This window comes from Misgurnus anguillicaudatus, unplaced genomic scaffold (assembly GCF_027580225.2).
Source record: "Misgurnus anguillicaudatus unplaced genomic scaffold, ASM2758022v2 HiC_scaffold_29, whole genome shotgun sequence".
Lineage (NCBI taxonomy): Eukaryota > Metazoa > Chordata > Actinopteri > Cypriniformes > Cobitidae > Misgurnus > Misgurnus anguillicaudatus.
In genome coordinates, this window is record NW_027395279.1 from 1794904 (window position 1) to 1815305 (window position 20402).

The window sequence follows — 20402 nt, forward strand, 5'->3', positions numbered from 1 at the left end:
ATTGGGACTCATTGACCAACTACAAATATATATATTTCAGAAAAAGAACATCATACCAACAGTACAATATGATTCTGGCAGTTTTACTTTTATTTCAATATTCGTCATGATCTTACTCAGTCAATATTAAACATATCAAGGTTATTTTTCATTACATTTTCAAAATGTTCTTTATATTATGTAGGTTTTATGAAGAAAACAGTAAACCACAAAAATTACTTTAGCTAGGTTTTCACAGGCAAGGTCACATATATTTTTAATACTATTTGCACACTATCATGGTACACGATAAGCTGTATTAAGATGCAGACAAGAGGATTGCAGAATATTTGTTTCAGATGCACAAATTAATGACCTAAAATATTCTGTTATAAAGTTTCAGACCAGCAATTGCAGAATTACTGTGGCCGGTTGCATAAAACTTTAAGACTAGTCTTAAAAGTTAGTCGTGAATTTTGTTCTTCAAGACTGATCATAATTGTTTTAAGTATGTAGATTGGTCTAATTTAAATCTAAATAATAAGATCGATTAGCCCTAACTAATTGCTAATTGGTCAGAATCATTCTTAAGACGCAGTCTTAACGTCACGGCTATGTTTATGCAACCGGCCACTGAAGTTACAATCCTTTACTGACATACTACTCTACTAGAGCATGAATAATTTCTGCAGATTTATTTTGTTTATATTTTAGTTACAACTAGGCTGAATCTTAAAAATCAAACTTATTTTTACAAAGCAAATGTGTTACTACAAAATGAATGAAAGAACTCTTAATCATATTTACACATTTTCAATTCACAAAAAGAAAAAAAAAAATCAGTAAACAAAAAGATAAAGCCATTTGCATTACATACAATCTTTGATACATCAATATTACCCCATGATTTACTCAACCTTAAGCAATCCGCAATACATATCCATCATCTTTCAGATGAAAGATGGTAATCACTTCCTCTTAGGATGGTCAGTGTTTCTCATGGGGACGTAAGGTATCCGAATCCAGAATGTCCTTGTCTTTCTCTGACCACCCACGTAAAAATTCCTGGCCTAATTACAAGTACCAATTGTTTTTTTTTACAAACACCAAAGTCGTGTGGTAATTAATTGCAGTCCGAATCCACATCTCTGACTTGAATGCAAAAGTCATTCTGTACATCCATTAAGACCGCTGAAAAGCACTTGACAAGCAATGTTTGATGTTGACAGTCTTCATGATGAATCTCAATGATCTTCTCTCATGTTTGTGATTTCACTCAATCAAGCTGAGTTTTTGCTGTACTTCCAGCTCCTCCAGCATCTTGACCTTCAGTCTTTAGTAGAGATTGCGTTTTATGAGATTCTGCTGTGTTCTGGTTTGATCCACTAGCTTGAGTTTCATCTGAACCTGCTGCTGCAGTCTGAGTTTGAAACAAGATATGTTTTATATGTTTTCAACAATATATCCACAATCAGGCACGTGCACACATAGACATCAAAGGGGGCTTGAGCACCTGCCCTTTTTATTCCTGGAGAAAAAGTGCCCTTTTTTCTGGGGTGCTTTTTTTTTTTTTTTTTAAATAATATGATCTTTATTCATATAACAACTGATGTCTGTCTGTTTCTTGTGTTTTTTACTTGTTACTTATTTAATTTACCATGAATTTATTCAGGAATCATTTAAATGAGATTTAAACTCTTATAAAAAGAAAAATAGCGCTATTTGTGGTACACAAACGGTTAACGATGAGTCCCGCCTCCAAAACTCACATCGCTAATATGATTGGCTTTACCTTTCCTAAGTCCCGCCTCTCTAACGTACTTCGCTTTATGATTGGTCTTGTCTTTACTTGTGTATGCTGCATTCGCGCTTGTAAGAAGCGCCAAATCTCAGCCTGAACGAGACGCGATGTGCATGATTGCAGGCAGCTACCGGTAAGTGTGTGAGGAAGAAAGCATTCTTATATTTACAGTTTTATGCACAAAATATGGGACACGTTGTTACACATAACGATTCAGGGGCATTGTTTTCCACGACAATCCCATATTAACCTGAAGAGTTGCAAACTTGCAACAGTGTAGTGTATGTAGTTTAAACAGACTGCTCATAAAATAAGAAAGGACAAACAATAAAATAATTGCTAACTACAGTAGTAAGCTTTTTTGTTTGCGTTTTTTGTAATGGCTGTTAAATAAGTAGCCTATAATGTGTTTAACTGGAGTGATGTAGTAGATTGGGGAGAAATCTGATGTTTCAGTACTTTACTTCTGAATTTTTACTGACCAACAAATAAAATATCACCAACAAGTAAAATATAAAATAGGCCTAATCTATATTTGTTGTTTCTGACATGTGTAACCCTAATAAATATGAAACCTAAGATTAAAGGTGCCATAGGAGGTGTTGCCATAATATGTTAAATTGTTCTTTGACAAAGAAGGCACTTTATTAAGTGCAAAAATTATACAGAAACGTTTTTACATGTTTATTTACAAGCCTAGAATTTGTCATTTGAATGAAATGGTCTATTTTTGCCCTATTTGAAAGGCTCATGATGAATAATAATGCTGAGCTCTGCTCTGAGGCTCATGCCAGAAGCTCACATTAGTAAACAGACCTTATATTTTGAGCCCTTATCAGACAAAAATACAGATTTTGATTAACAACTAATTGCAAACTAATAGAACTTCAATGCTAGCATATAGCATTTATTGGCATGTAGCACTACTCGGCAGTCACAATTTTGTTTTTAGCATTTTAACAAATTTGTAATGAATCTGTAATTTAATGTTTTCAAAATGAAACAATTGCGTGAGTTTGAGGAAGATAAAATTAATTAACTTTTTAAATAAATTTTAAGGAAGTCAGAATTGCGTTAATATATATACTTTTTTGTTTAAAAAGGAAAAAAATACATAATTATGAGAAGTGCCCTTTATTTCACTTGAGCCCCTGCCCCTCAAAATGTCTGTGCACGTCCCTGTCCACAATATATTCAATATATCCACACTGTATCTTAGTTATATTTTAGCATATTTTTGATGTTCCCCTTTATCTAACACACATTCAGCTCATCAGCAAAGACATCATAAAAAGGATCATAGTTTGGTTTAAATGGTCCTATTTTGACCCTGTGCATCTACCATTATAAATGCAAATGGCCTACAATTCTCTAGCGTTGATCATTGTTCACTGATGCTTCATTATATATTTATATTTCATATAACATGACTTTATTTGATTCTGTGTACTTGTATTACTGTCTCTATTCTGTGAACTTGAGATTGCTGTTGCATTATCGTTGTTGTTTTATTTTGTTCCCTTGTTACTGGGAATCATGTATTACTTAGTCTTTGTGAGCTATTTTTAGTTTTGTATGAATGATGTTTTGTATGAATGATGAAATTATCTCAATACACACTAAATGAATCATGAGAATTTATTAGCGCTTTCCAAGTCTTTCCATTTTTCTTTAAAATGTAACACTTGACATGCACATTATCTGTTGTTTCATGCTGATTTAGTTTAATTCAGATTACTGATTGGTTTGGTGTATTCAGAGACTAACTGGATTTGTTTTGTAAACCTTAAATAAATATTTTAATTTAATTTTGAATTTTTGCAGCTCCCACAAGTTAAAATGTCTCTGCAAGATTCGGCAGGTTTTGCTAGAAATTTCCCAAAGAAATATTAAAGAAGTCCACTTATTCCATCTGGCCCTACTCATAAGGTAGTATACTGGACCTCACACCTCAGTTTGAGAGGGAAATCAAGGATCTCAATACAATATTTTCAGCCTCTTTCCCCTCACATTGTTTGCTCTTGCTCTCCTAAATGCAATTTTTAAAATGCAACAGGGTATTTTTTAAAGAGGTGTGCACAGTCCTGAGGATTTTTTGCACTCTATATTAGCTGGGTTTCATCACTATGATTTCATGTGCCTTTTGAAGTATCACATAAGAAAATATAGCTGCAAAGCAGCGATGCCGGGGTCAAGCCAAAAAGGGCACAGAATGAAGTATCAGTAATGACTGCCATGATTTTAGATCTAAGTTTTCAGTAGATTAAGGCATTAATAGCAATTTTTTAAATCTTGAGACCACTAGGTGGCGCTGCACCGAAACAATAGATGGTGCCTCGGGTCATGATTGTGATGACACCCACCAAATTTGATATACATATGATTAAGCAATGTTGAGATATAGCCTCAAATGACTTGACCACTAGGGGGCACTGCATCGAAACAATAGATGGTGCCTCGTGTCATGATTGTGATGACACCCACCAAATATGGTGTACACACAATAAAGTGATCTTGAGATAAAACCTCAAAAGTCTTAACCACTAGGGGGCACTGAAAAGTTTACAAGGGCAGTCAAAAAATGTTGCTGATGAAATAGGTGGCGCTCTAACAAAACATTCCATACACCCTCAGTTAATGACATTTACAAGTTGTGATACATTCACCTATTCATACAGTGTCAGCCATGCAGCTCATCGGGAGCAGTTTTATTGTCTAGAGGCTAGATTGTGTGTACCAAATCCAAGCCAATGAACCGAACGCTGTAGGAGGAGTTTGCCTCAATGCATGCCTCAAAGAATCTAACAATAGCAATTTCATGATTTTAGACTAAATTTTGCAGTAGTTATAAGCAAAAATAGTTACTTTTCAAATCTCGTGACTACCCGTTCCATGCACCCTCAGTTCATGACTTTTATAACATATAAAAGTTGGGGTTAGATGTCTCACTCATGGACACCTCAACACTTGGTCAGGTGGAGCTGGGGTTTGAACCACCAACCTTCTGATTTGTAGACAACCTATACTAACCACTGAACCACTGGCAATACGCACATTAATGTGCAAAACTTTTGCGAAGATATAGCCTCAAATCCATAATTTTAAAATCAAGTTAGCATTAGATATAAGCAAAAATAGCAATTTTTTCAAATCTCGTGAACACTAGGTGGCGCTTTGACGAAACTGTGCATGCACCCTCATGTCATGACTGCCATCAAAACTACTTTGGCGAAGATACAGCCTCAAATCCGTTTGTTCGCGCTCTACGTAAAATTTTATGACGCGGTATACGGAAACGGATTAACAATCGAAACAAATTCCATAACTTTTTGCCATGAGTGTCTCTAGATGCTACACACCCATTCTTTACGCAAATTGGACAAAAGCTCTAGGACGAGTTCGAAAAAGTAGGTTTTACAAACAATTCAAAATATCGAAATAATTAACATAACGGAAATGACGTCATATGGTGCAATCGAATCGGCATGAGCCAAGGAATCAGAAGAAACAAGAATTGCGTTTCTATGACGTACAGGTCAGCAGTTATAACCAAAAATGTAAGTGAAAATTTGGACTGTTGGTGGCGCTATCGGGTTTGACATAGACACTCTAAATTTGGTGTGGGGACTATTTGGAATGTCCTCTTTGAGTGTGCCAAATTTCATAACTTTCCTACAAAAAAAGTTAAAATTCAAAATGGCCGACCCCCAAAATGGCCAACCGAAAACCTTTTGGTATCGTTTGACTCGGCATGCCTCAAGGAATCTAACAATAGTGCTTTTAATTTTAATTTTAGACTCAAGTTTGCAGTAGTTATAAGCAAAAATAGCCATTTTTCAAATCTCGTGAACACTAGGTGGCGCTGTGATGAAACTGGGCCGGAATCCTCAGGTCATGACTGCCATCAAAACTACCAAGTGCCATGTGAATACGTTTAACTTTGGCGAAGATACAGCCTCAAATCCGTTTTTTCGCGTTCTACGTCAAATTCAGGCTTGACCCCTAATAAGTGATGTAAACGACAAATTTCAAATAAAAATCCCTTAATTCACAACAATTTTGGAAATGCATTTGTTGAATACATTCTGATGCAGCAAACATTAAACCTACGTGAATTATCGTCACTGCACTGCTAGTAAATTTGCCAAATTGTACCTGAATGCAGTTCTGTCTCCATATTTTCCTTGTTTACTAGTTTACCAATACCACCTTCATTCCCTCGAACAACTTGATAGAAATGCACCTAATTCGCGTTTTTTTTTTTTTTTTTTTGCAGATTTTGAAAAGATTCACTTCACGTTTCAATGGAAACCCAGCTACTGTTGCTGGTGAAGAGAATCTTATTTACTGTCAGCCAGCTTAAATTTATAAAGTTACCCAAGATCAACCATGTTTTATGAAAGACTGAACAACCTCACCATACTGTCCATTGAAAGGCAGTTGGCTTTGAGACTAGATTTTAAGGATTTGTTTGAGGACTTAGTCAGCAAAAACGTTTGGGTTTTAGCATTTAAATCACTTGCAGGTTAAACAAAAGACAATTTTTTCTAATTTGAGTTGTGGCTAATTGTTTGTTAAAAGTCAGTGTAACAGTGTTTGCATATTGCACACATGTTTGTGTTTAATATACTGTATGTTTAATCTTTGTTTAGAAATGTCACGTTTTCTCTGAATATTTGATACTGTAGACTGTATTTTTCGAATACATTTACATTCGCACAATAAATCATTTGCTAACTACAGCTATGGTACAGTTACTAATACCTATAGTGGTCAAAAGCAATAGCAAAAGTAATAGGTCAGTATTATCGAATTGCAGATAAAATATTTTTGATAGCTAGGTTGGCTTACATGTTTGGTATGGAATGGGAGCAGCAGGGGGTGCCAACCTCATATTCTTCCATAGGGCCCAAAATTGCTAGCGGGCCATGACAAAGTTTTTTGATAAAGTTCTTTGTCATCTTATTTTTTAATAAGTAACATGCAATTTGCTGACAGTAAAACTAACTTTGACTTTAAAATTAATTCCAGTGACTTTTTGAATGGATTGCTCTATGAAGTTATAATTATCTTTCTGCTGTTTTTAACATCACATGTTTAAGTGAAGATGTGTTCTTGCGATGCTGTTTGCCAATCAGTCATTACTTAATTTTTCTTCAGTTTATAGAAAATAGTCACGTGGCATTTATGCATATAACTGAGCACCATTAAAGACAGGTCACAGCTGAGAAGTTACATTATCATTCAGATGAATATCAATGCTAACAGGTATAAAGATATTTAATACCTGAAGACCTTATTACTGAACTGCTTCTGTCAAATAAGCGAAACATTTATAATGCTGGTAATTTATAAATCTTTATATACTCACTGCAGAATGTTGGTCTGATCTGTTGTCTTGCTTTTGTTTACATCTTGCTCCAATCTGCATTAATGCAAACCATGAATTTTAAACAATGTTTACACAACATCTTAATAACTTTGGACAGTTATTTAAAGGCGCACTTATCCATATTTTTCATTCTCCTTAAATGTGTAAAACTTTAATAAATGAACAGTATTTTGACAGTAATGTTTTAATCACGAACTCACACATGACAGACTTTAGTCATATCAATGGACCTAATAAAACCTGTTTTTTTACATATAGTAAGTGTGTTTCACCTTCATGATGGCTGCCATTTTTAGATCACATGACCAACTAAACTGTATTCACTTTATCTCAGTAACACCCACTTAATGAAGACTTTGGGTTGTCAAATTATTTATTCACCTGTTAATAAAGTAAACCTGTTTCTACACTGATATCAGTAACCAAAAGCATTTACTTTAGCATGATGCTGAATTTATAATAAGTGTCAGCGTGAAACCTAACGACACTGATATATTGTCCAACATAAATAATAAATCCTTAGTGCACCTTTAATATCAAGTGAGAAGTCTTTTGATATTTCAGGTCAGCTGCACATAACAAATTAATGAGATTAAAATGATATAGTTCACCCACCTGACAATACTGCAGATCCTTTTTGATCCCTGTGGAGGAAAAGATCATCAGAGGATTATTAATAGACAAACCTGATTTCAACAGACAAACCAAATATCAAATCAGTCTGTATTGCTCATTCTTGGATTTATTAAAATATTTATTTATGTATTTATATTCATAAACGTGGAATCATTCAAATTTCAGAAATAAGAAATATGTATTATTATAGTTTAAAGGATGTCCAGATGTATTTCTAAAGGCCCAAAGGCTACAATAAATAAATAGCACGCACACGCACGCACGCACGCACGCACGCACGCACACACACACACACACAATGTTTATTAAAGTTCAGTTTGTACTTACATGGTGCCAATATTATTAACATCAGCACAGATGCCTTTAAGATGATTTCAGAGGAAAACACAACGATTCTCATATCTCCCATTAAACCTTCACTATTAACTTAAAATAAAAGTCACAACATTAGACTGGAGACAGTTTTATTTAAACATTATTACTGGTTTCTTTAATGACTTAACAGTTATTTGTTAAAAAATAACAGCATAAACAGATGTGTATGATATTATAAGTTATTAATGAATTAGGAACTGATTATGAATTCATGTTTTGTGTATTATAACTGCTCTAAAAAGTTTTAAAAATAGTGAAATTAAGAATAATCTGACCAGAATGACTAAGATCAAGACATCAGGTGATTTCTATAACAGTACTAGTAGCCAGTCACACAGTAAAGAGTAAATTGATTTTGCAGTTCATATTTATATTTATATTTACCAGCTAAATATTTTCACTAATTTAAATAAATCAAAGCTGCATGATGTTCAAGGGTTGTTTACTCACCTGTTTTCAGTATCAGTTCAGTCATCAATGAAAGAGCGCTGATTAAAACAACAACAACTGATCCAAACACATACACAGCAGTGATACGAATGAAATCTGAAAATGAATACATTTATTATTTTTAGAATAAATGAGACATGTCAATATACAGACAAACCTATACAAAGTCAATATTGGTCGAAACACACTGTAAAAAAATCTTTGCTGCCTTAAATTGATTTGTTTAATCAACTCAGATTTACAAGTAATTTCCACTTTTATTTATCTTGACTAGAGTTAAGTTGTTATAACTTTATAAATAAAGTTGACTTGTTTTAACTATTTTTTTAAGTCATAACAACTCATATCTAGTCAAGATAAATACTTGTAAATTGAAATAACTAGTAAATCTGATTTGATTAAACAAAAAAATTAGCATTTTTTTACAGTGTACACAATATCTCCAAATTTAAAATAAAAATCTTTATGATTTGATATTTATTTTATTCTTCAGAATGTTGATTGTAGGTAGAATTAATTTATGTTTAGTTAAATAAGTTTTGTTGTAATTATTTGTCTTATGTTCATGTATTTAATTTAATTGCATTATAGTATAGAAATACAGTTAAGACAAAAAAGAAAGAAAGAGAAGATGAATACTTTTAAACTGAGCATCATAAAGTTAATTCAGTAAATATCTCTCAAACATCAACATAACTTATTCAAACACACACAGAAACTAGAGATCAGAATCACAGGAGAAATAAACAAAAGGGTTTGAAAACAATAAACTGGAGCAGATGAATAATACTGTACTATAATCTCCATGTGACCCCAAACAATTCCAAACTATCCATAATACTTGAAGAAATCCAATCATGCAGACCCATCCAACACAATCTGTATAAAGAAAACAACAACGTATCATCCTTATTATCAACTTTGTATAAATTCATTCTTCACAAGATATGCAGATCAGGGCTTTGAACCAGATTTTTTTCACAATTGGTTCGTTCCGAACAGAAACAGTATTTTAATGTTTCCAGTTCCCTTTCAATACGTTTCACTTCGCATTGCGTCAGACTGAAGCCTATTGGTTAACGTCTGTACAAAGTACAGACCAATGACATTTGAACCCGCGCGCGGGATGCACACGTCCTTATATAAGCGCGGTTCAAGCGCCAGGAGCTTATTATTTTCTCCTTCAGCGCGAACCTCTCGCTGCTCCGAAGAAGAAGAAGCCTTACCTCGCCGTCGACAAAAGCCCTGCAGCGGAGTCCAGGCCTAGCGTCTTCCCCTGCCGTTTTCCGGCTGAGAACCGAAGATAGCAGAGTCCAGGTCTACCGTCTTCCCCTGCCGCTTTCCGGCCGAGAACCGAAGATAGCCTTCGCTTGCCGTGGTACGAGCCCAGTGCAGCGGACACATGCCTGACGAGGTCACCCCTGCGGCCGCCCGGTAAGATCAATATTTTTAATATAAAGCTATAAGCTGAAAGAGCAGGCGCTGTTGTAATAGCGTCCAGCACAGCGGCTTGAGTAAGCCTCCCTGCTATAAATTTCCCGAGCGCGTCACCGGTCTGGCACCTCCCACGTCGGGACCGCGCTTATATGCTTCGGTTGTCTTATCCATGTTTCGTGCTCCCCCTGCTGTTCCTCTCTCGTCGGGATGAACACACGGCGAGCCATGAGACTAGATGGATGCATAGACAAGCACACACGGACTAACCCCCCCTGTGTTCTGTCACATCGCAACCGTTCATGCTTACACTCACAAAGTCCCTTCGCTCCTCTCACATTCAGTGGCGAGATCTCTGGCAAATATATTAATCCCCCGAGTGCATCGGGTGATACCGTTCATACGACGCATGGCTGTTTTGTCTGTGTTGCTGCTCCCCTCTGCCGTTCCTCTCTTGTTGAGATGAACAAGCGGGGAACCGTAGAACTAGATAGATGCATACGACAAGCAAACACGAGCGGTCTGCCCCTGTTCCCTGTCATAGCACAGCCACTCGTGCTCCACGCTCGCGGAGTCCCTCGCTCCTTTCCCCGCATTGGTGAGGTCTCTTAACGGCTTAGTTAGCACACTGTCTTACGGCTCGCTGCCTCTAAATGCAGCTGTCTAGCGTTAAACGATTACAGAGCTTCATGCCCCTGTGTAATACTGTCGGTTATGCGACCTCACTATAGTGGCGAACAGTATTGAATTCCTCTAAAAGAGTAATTTCCGTGCTTACTATACTGTGTATTGACACCCACAGTGTCTCTAATCACTTTTTCGCCTTACTGACAAGCAATCAGTAATACGCACACACGGCCCGCTGTCCATAATTCTAGCGACTCTTGCCGAAAAAACCCTGGTTTGGCCATATACTGTGTATTGACACCCCACGACTGTACGGTGTCTATAACACCTTTCTGCCAAATTCGCTCGCAGCCCACCTCAGTTTCTCCGCTACGATGCTGACGGCGCAAACGAGCACGGTCTTACGGCTGTTATTCTCTCTTCCTAGTGCCTCAGACTTTTGCATGGCTCCAAGCGTTTGAATCGCGCCCTCTACGGCCGGCCACTCAAAGGCTTACAGCCAAGCGGTTTATTACGTTTTTCGGCCATATTGCTGATTTATATTAGCGGATCCGAAGACGCTCACACCTCCGCTCCAATACTCAAAAATATTAAGGGTAATATCAACCTCAAGTGAGCTTGCTACCCGCCACAATAAGTTTCAAAGCTCAAAGCGCGCGCACAGTCAGACGCGCGGCATCTCGTTTAAGACGGGCTCACGTACCCCTCTAACGAGCCTCAGAAAGCTGAATATCGTGGCATTCTGTTCATAAGTCCACTTCAGTTTGACTAAGCAAAGGTCCCGCCCCGAGCTAACGGCCGGGAAGCTTATGCTTAAGTTCACCTTGTACTGTACATACGGTCCATTAAGGGGATGATTTAGCACTGCAGCACTGTCAACCGTGTTATTGTGATAATGCGGTCGGGCAAACTACGGTGGTTTCATTATTTACCGAACCAGACTGAGATCTCGCCCCCTGTACAAGCTGACAAGTCATCTCCTTTATAAACTCATTGCATCGCTTTATAAGCTATGTTCAATCAAAGTGATACGCATCTCGTGCTTAAACTACCAAGATGCGGAAATATTAACCCATTACGATGGGCGTGTGGAGATTGCATCCATGGGACACGACCTACATTACGTTCCTTATGACACGTTGACACGAGCTGCTAGGACCCCTTTCGCGAGGTGTCCTTATGCAAAGTCTGATCTATTCTGTCTAGTGACATTGAAAAGTCTACCCCCCCCCGCGAATCGTGGGTGGAACACTTTTCTCCTCACTACAGAGGCTCGTGCACGGCGGCTCTCTCCCCTACCTGTATCTATGTGGCCGCGTTTAATTCACAAGCCTGTCATCTATCAGATGCAGACGGCTGCGGTAACTGCAAACCATGCTTTTATGGCTGGCCATTCACTTTATTCATAAGCCTGTCATTTCTCAGATGCGGACGGTGCCCGAGGCACAGCGCTCTGGAACTGTCCAAGGTCCTGTATGACAGATACGTCTGACGTATATCAGACGATCAGCTGTTCATCTGCGTCACAGATCACTCACTAGAGCACCTGTCAATACAGGTTGTTTATGGATCGTTGACGTTATCACCTCCCGTGACAATTATGTTCCCTCGTGGTTAGTCTACTCCATGTATGGATTAGCTCCTTGGGCATGGTCTTAGATAGCCTGGGTGCCAGCCGATCTTAGCCCCGCCCACAAGATTTTGAAAACGGGAATATCGGTCTGGGGTTTCTGCGTTGAGGAGCTACTATGCTTGGACAAATGCTGGTCGAACCAATCAAATTGTCAGGGCGGGCTTTATACGATGATGGACAGATAATCAACAGTAACGTAATGAACCACGTCACCAAAGAGCGCGTGTGTTGAATGGCTGCCGCTGTAGAGTTCAGATGTGTGGATTCTGACATTGAGTCTGTTCTAAAAGATATCGACAGAGCATTGATTTTAAAAGAGGAACAGAGAAACGCGAGCAGGGCATTTGTTGATGTTTTTGCCGTCCTTCCTATTCGGCAAAAGTTGGTCGCAACTGAAATGGCTAACGTTATCACGGCGATGCAACTCAGCGTGCACGACGAGATGGATATAATTAGCGGTCGTTGCCAGCTTCTTTTCGGAAGCCAGGAATCGTGGTTGCTGAATAAGTGGAGGGACATGCTAGGCTCCAATATTTTCAAGCCAACGTAATGGGTATCGTCGTGGATGAAGTTCACCTAACGTACAAATGGTAAGAGATAGTCTTACTCTATGACTTAGTAAATACTTCATGTTGTGATATAAACTAAATGTTGTAAACATAGTAGGTGTTGATGTACATTCGCTAACTCAGTATAATCACAATGTTAGTGTCATTGTAGCGAAATAACTAGCAGTTCGGTCAGGCTGCAAAGACGTAATTTCAACATACGTCACACACTCCGTTGCTCTGATTGGTCGTAGGTCTATCCAATTGAGTGCAGAGGCATTTTTCGGTTGAGACATGCCTCATAATTATAGCTTAATGGAGCGGTATCAGACTCAAATTCTTACTAGAATGGAGTATGACAACGTCAGGCTAGGTCTTAGAGGTTTCTCATTTGACATTTGTGACACGGCCGGCTGGTCCCCACCGTCCACGTTGTCAGTTTACAGCTTCGACATCCCTGCTTCGCGCACTACTGAGGTTTGTTGCATTAAAGGTGCGCCCATTACCTCACCTGTATGCACGATATGGTTTTTAATTATATGCATCCACCGTGCGTTTAGAGAAGCTCACATATGCATGCTATAACATTTTGGTATACACTAAGATGCGCTTGGAAAAGCTCACCTGTATACACGGCTGTGTTATGTTTTGTGACACATACATTGTTGTTCATCTGTGTACGTTCACGGTGCGTTGGGTGCCCACCGTTACGTTGATCAATCATATCTGTACACATTCACGGCGCGTTATGTGCACTGATTTATCTATACGCATTCACGGTGCACTGAAGGGTTCACCGGTGTGCGCACAACTTATTATCAGAACACATGACGGCGCGCTCGAGAATCTTGCCGGCCTGTGCATTATAACACTCTGATTCATCTATATGCATTCACAACAGGCCTGGTACTAGGCTTGCTGGACTGGGGGGGCAGTCAAGATTTTTGGGTGGGCAGCCATTTCTCGACTAAAATGAATCATACACTAAATTATGGATGTTTCAATCCAATATTATTTTGCATATGTCTTATAATAAAGGGCCATTTATATGTCCTTTGCACGTTCAAATTTTAAAGAGTAACTAAGCCCCTGGTAAGAGCCTGACTCCACCCACTGGCAATATTTGAAAAATGCAAGAAAAGTGGGCAGATCCCAACTGAGATAGAGGGGACGAACTTAAGTGTGTAGTGAGATCGTAACAAAGGCGTGGTGAGCTTGAATCTGCTTACGTCACGAGTTACTTTTTGGACCCAACATCCAATAGGAAAATTCAACTGCAGTGGCCACCGTTCAACCTGAAGAGGGCAGCACTCAGACGTTTTTACACCATATATTGTAGTATTGAAACATTTTATATACAAATGTCAAAAAACTTACTAAAATGAATAAACAGCACTAATTAAGTCATCATTCTTACAGATCTTTAACTAAAAAAAGTTGGTTTAGGGTTTAGTTACTCTTTAAAAGTAGATCTGATTAGATTTATAATGATTTATAATGTTATAATGATTACACTAGTTTGACACATTTAGTCACAGTTAATGAAATCAGGCAAGCAGGTGATATGAATGCAAAGCTGTACATATAGCTATATTTTATTAATGTGTACACTGCATTTAATCTATTATTTCACTTATAGATAAATTAAAGCCATTCTTATACCTACCCAACATATGCCTTTATCCTAAATAAACACTTGTTAGGCACTTTATTTCCACTTCTCAAACATTTTCTTCATTTAAAATAATGCATTTTCAATGTGATATGTGATAAGCTATATGTTCATTAATTCCTGACCCTATCATACATGCTGCTGCAGCAACCTCAAAAGTTTTTCTCAAACGCGAGCTGAATGAACTGATGAATGAAAATGACAAAACCGCTAAAATTTGATTTTAAAACTGCACGCGATGCTCAGCTGTTACAATACTGTATATTTACTGTATAACCATCTTATATAATTTATATCTACTATATAGTATGCCACAACCAAACTGCATAGTCTAATTTTAATAAACAGAACTACGTCTAAAACAAAAACATTAAATGCTGCTGGAGACTTGCCATTGGCTGTTGTATTTGAATGAATACATAATGAGGTGAGTCTAAGAAAGGATAAGGGGCTGTTTTGGGCATGTTTTACTATAAAAAAGTTTTAATTTAATATGTGTTGTGTTATTACGTTTATGTAATACTAAATTGCATTGTTTCTGATATATTTTTTAAAGATGCGTTTTTTTTAGTTACCGTCATAGAGAACAGTAGTACTTTTTCTGTGAGTTAAATACTGCTGAAAAGACTACCATGGCTTCTATAAGCTAATCAGACAATAGTGGGCGGAAGTTGTAATCACTAGTGTTTGCTGTTAGAAGATGTTTTATGTTTAAAGAGACTCCGTTATTTTATGGTTGGCTGGACATTTTTGGGGGGGCAGAAGAAAAATCTGAGGGGGCAATGCCCCTCCCAGCCCCCCTGTAGACCCGGCCCTGATTCACGATGTATTCAAGTGTTCACCTGTGCCCGTGCAATTTATAGTCAATACACATTTACGGCGCGCTTGGAAAGCTCACCGATCTGTGCACTATTATACTACCTATATGCATCCCGATGCGCTCGAGGGCGCACCTGGGTTCACACTATTGTGGTATCTGTATAATCCCACGTTACGAACCGTTCTGCCACATATTATAGTCAGATCGGCCGTTCGTGAGCTTCGCAGATCACTCACTACGTATTTCTGTTGCTAACAGTGGTTATTTAGATGGATCGTTGAAACCATCGCACTGGCTCACGCCCCTCTATGAGCTATGTCCTATATAGAGCCCACTCTGTGAGAGTTTGGCTTTTTCATGGACTTGGTCTACAGGGGTATCTATATTTGATATCTGCTATGCGGCCGGCTGGTCTTCGCCGTCTACGTTTTCAGATTGTACAGCTTAGACGTCCCTGCCCTACGAGCGCAGGTTCTCTCGGCTCAATCATGCACGCTCATGCGTTTTATGTGTACACCACGGTGCGCTCAGCGAGCTCACCAACGTGACTCTGAATTTACTTATCTCGCACACCCGCGGCGCGCTCGGTACCTCGCCGTCTTGTGCTATGTTATGTGCCCCCGGTGCGTTTAAAACCCCACCGTGTGTGCGTCAACATTTTATATGGTGCTTACACATTTGCTTTAAAGCTGTGAATATGCCGGGTATAGGGCCACACGCACTGTCTCTCCGGTAAGGCACTTCTGTACGTTGTGTATGCACGGCGTGATGGGATTACGTTCCCCCATAGCGTCAGCTAACTGACGCAATGCGAAGTGAACCGTATTGAAAGGGAACGCTTAGGTTACTCACGTAACCCCGGTCCCCTCTAATAACGGGAACGAAGCATTGCGTCTCTTGCCGTGCTACAAACGTCTACGCATCGAGTGTTATTCGGCTGCGCGCTTCAGTCGAATAATAATAAGCTTCTGACGCTTGAACCGCGCTTATATAAGGACGTGTGCATCCCGCGCGCGGGTTCAAACTTCATTGGTCTGTACTTTGTACAGACGTTAACCAATAGGCTTCAGTCACGGAGTAAACAGGAGTTTCCCCCATAGCGTCAGCTAACTGACGCAATGCTTCATTCCCGTTATTTCAGGGAACCGGGGTTACGTGAGTAACCTAAGCATTTTCGGTTCAACCCGAAAATTGACAATCCTGAACCGGTTAGACCAAAAAAATAAAGTTCCCGAACCTGTTAATAACATTCCATGTCAGCTGTGGGACATACAAATAAGGCTGATCATTAGGACATTAAACTTAAATTATTAGTCTACATAATTTTCCTTAAGTCTCTATCTTGTCATCAAACATTAAAAAAAGACTACATTATGTAAGTGGCATAACTGTAATTCTTACATGCCTACATTTGTTGAGTGCACTTAAACACGCGCATACACATAGACGGAGTACAAATGCTAAACGGCACTTCGAGAAGAAGATGAAGCATAAACAGTCGCTCCACATAAAGTGAAAATTACGTTGTTTTTCAGTGCTTTATTTGCCAAATGTATTTTAATGGACCACAGTATGAGTCACAGTAGCGCAACTCTCTCTAAAGTTTATACATCAAGAGTTGTGATCTTTGAAGGGCGGAGTTGGATCAGACACATTCAAGTGCATGTGCGTACAGAAAATTGCTCACTTTAGCGTCTTTTAGTGGTTAAATTGCACAGAAATCTTGTCAAAGAACGAAAAAATAACGGTATTAACCGGTTACCATTATTTTAAATAAACGTTTCTGTTCCGGAACATATTTTTTTGAAAGTTTTTGATTTCGTTTCTGTTCCTTGCAAAACATCAAAAGTTTCTGGTTTTCGTTTTCGTTCCGTGAACCGGTTCAAAGCCTTGATGCAGATGTAAACATACATTATCAACTTAACTTAGCAGTAAAGAAACTGCTGCTTTCATTTTCAGCAAACGAAGTATAAATATTTGTATAACCATTTAAATATTTAATAATTAAAGACATCAACTGGACACGATTCACAAGAGACACAAAGAGAACAGAGATAGAATGTTAAATCCCTGAACAAAATGTGAGGGAGGAAAGTAACCGTTATCTCATGTTAAGTTTTGCAGTGAATTTCCATTCATTGATGGCACCAGATGAGATTCCAGTTTTTTGCTCTGGTTACATCTGGTTTCCTCATGTCTCCCTTCAGAAGGACTATGACATGTTGACACAGGTAAGCAAAAACCCCAAGCATCTTTTCAGAGTCAGTTCCTCACTATCTATGCGCTTTTGGTGTCTTAAGGACCGTTCCAGAGGCTTTATGTGTCATTAAACAAGCATGAAAAACGTTTAAACCTTTCAAATAAGGATCTTTAAAGTTTATGGATTCGGCAAAAGTTATCTTTAAAGTAAAAAGGGACATTTCTTTTTTATATTTGGTGTGTTTTAAAATTATTCCAAAAGATTTTCTGAATATACCTTTTTCATTTTCCAGTGCCATGATGTAGAAATACATCATTACTGCAGTCAGCAATAACATCATTGTAGACCATACTGATCTCCTGACCAAAGGTGAACCTGAAGAAGATTTTTAACAGAAATAGTTTGACTTACAAAGACAAAATACTCTTTAAAATCAAGATCATCATTTACCAAAAAACATTGCAGACAATTTACAACATAGGTCCATTTGAAAACATTGGTTAACTACATTAACTAACAATGAAGAATAAACCATTTAAAATCTTAATTTTAACATTTACGAATACATTTTTAAAATCAAGTTGTAACTGTTAACATTAGTTAATGCATAATGAACTAACACAAACAACTGTATGAGCATTAACTTGTCTCTTTCTAAGTGTGATCATGTAGGACCATGTTATAAAGGTACGGACATCCCGTGACCCATTCTGTTTGCGCCACCATACTGGCAGGCAGGGACAGCCAGAAGTGAATATGAAATGAATGGCGCCAGCAGGAGTATCATGGCAACAGAGTTCACTGCGCACTTTAATTCAAAAGATACACATACCGTATGTACATCCAAAACTTAATAGATGAAACACAGATCCCTATAATGTCTTTAAACGTGTATCAGCCCAGTTACTTTCCACATTTTAAACTCTTACATGTCATTTCAGGGTTACTATTAAACATAAAACCCTTATACAACATGTTAAAATAGTAAGGTTTGTAAGGTATAAACAGTCTGGTTTAAAATTATAGTTTAACCACTATCAACACCAATGTTACAGTGCTCAAGTGCTCTACGATTGCCTGCCAAAAGGGCAGAGTTTAGGCTGCGTGACGTCAACTGCAAGAGCTCAATAAAGTGTTAGTGAAATAAATTTCCACAACTGAACACAGATGATCATACTAAAATTACTAAAGAACTGGAAATATTTCAACTCTAATTGAACGCAACACTCAAAACCATTAAGATAAGAAAGTGATGAAAATGACCAATAGTGACAGAAGCATAAAGATTAATGGATTACATTTAGTAATAATTTATTTCAGCATTTGTACAGGGATCAGATGATAATTCAAAACTTACATCCCATATTTTGCCCACATGTAACATTCCAGTTGTATCTGGTCACTGCTGTTATCACAGGTAAAACTGAAACAAAGATGAAACCTAAAAACAGAAGACTTTATTAAGAGATGCATGGACAATGCATCAGATGAAACAATACATCAGTGTCACTGCATAGTGTATGCTGTTTTTCTTATGAAAGACCTCAAGACATCAGGTATATTTATCATCAGTCATTATGTAAGGGATAATGTAGAGGCAGCCGGTAGTTATCGGGAAATAAGCCCCGACAGTCTTGTATCAGACTCAATAGGTTTGTCTCCATTTTTTTCTCTTTTAGCCAGTCTTTGAGAAGTTTTAATGCCCATTCTGTTTTTTTTTTGTGTGTTGGCTTCATAGCTGTCATGCTCTATTTTGTCAAGTTCAGTCTCAGTAAGCTCTCTGTGTCTTATTGTTCATTCTTCTATCCACTGTTTAAATGTTTTGTTTTTTTCCGTACATGTTAAAATTAATGTCAAAATTGTCCATTCTTAATTGTGGTTGTCCAGTGTTTGTCACAAGATGGCGCCAAACAGTAATCTTTGTTGGCGCAGAGGGATTTAAAACACACAAGTAGTACCGGCTATGCGTTATTACTTTGGAGCGGTTATTATTTGAAAAGAACGAACCTGCAAATGTCTCAACTGACTAATCAGAATCAAGCATTCCAGAGAGACGTGTTATAAAGCTGTATAAAACTTTATATTTATATCAAGTTATACCTGAGGAGTTTCATCAGAAGCAATTAACATACATAATAATAAACAGCTGTATCCACGTAACAAGTTTTCTGGTTTTATTTGATTTGATTTTAAACATAAATGCTGCAATCACACACCATTAATGAATCCATATAGTTTATAAAGTTGATCTCACCTCCTTCGGCTGATCTAAACATGTAGAACAGGAGGATGAATTGTAATGAAGGCAGAACATCACGGATTACAGCAGACAGAACACGGAATATGTAAGTTATCCTTTCACTTACTTTCCCAGAGATCTCAGCCAACGCTGTATCAGAAAACACAACAATCAATAAAAACATAAAGAGTTTAAATCAGTTTTTAAGTAATGTCTTTAAAGTGATTCATGGCAGACTTAAAGATGAAAGTGTTAAAAACTGATTGACTCATGTGACAAAGTATGCATCAAACCTCTTCAAAACAGCATTCAACTAATTCCCCAAATTGATGTTTTTGAAGGTAATTAATACAGACATGATTATTATAAAATCATCAGTTAGAGACATTAATAAAATGTCTTACTAGACCCCTAAAATTTTATTATTTCCTAGTAAGTGTAATACAAAATGACTCAATGAAATATGAATATGATTAAAATGATCATGACATTTGTTAAATATCAGATAATCAGGGAAACAATCACTTTATAAATCAGGGCTCTCAAGTTTTATCAAAAGTTTGGAGTGAGATTTCATCTGTTAGGGGAGGAGCCAC

At 37.7% G+C, this 20402-nt stretch overlaps 2 protein-coding genes across 2 annotated transcripts in view; both read right to left on the minus strand.

Annotated features, from left to right (window-relative positions):
- LOC129426150 (uncharacterized) overlaps positions 1-20402 on the minus strand; it is a 77999-nt gene that overhangs the window by 19478 nt on the left and 38119 nt on the right. The window lies entirely within an intron of this gene.
- On the minus strand, positions 618-18985 carry LOC141362769 (uncharacterized). The gene is made up of 8 exons (XM_073864993.1): positions 18925-18985; positions 17844-17942; positions 9429-9512; positions 8634-8729; positions 8136-8234; positions 7788-7816; positions 7152-7205; positions 618-1399 (listed from the first exon to the last, which is right to left on the minus strand). Exons 1-8 carry the CDS (start codon positions 18929-18931, stop codon positions 1256-1258), a joined length of 612 nt encoding a protein of 203 aa, XP_073721094.1. The 5' UTR covers positions 18932-18985; the 3' UTR covers positions 618-1255.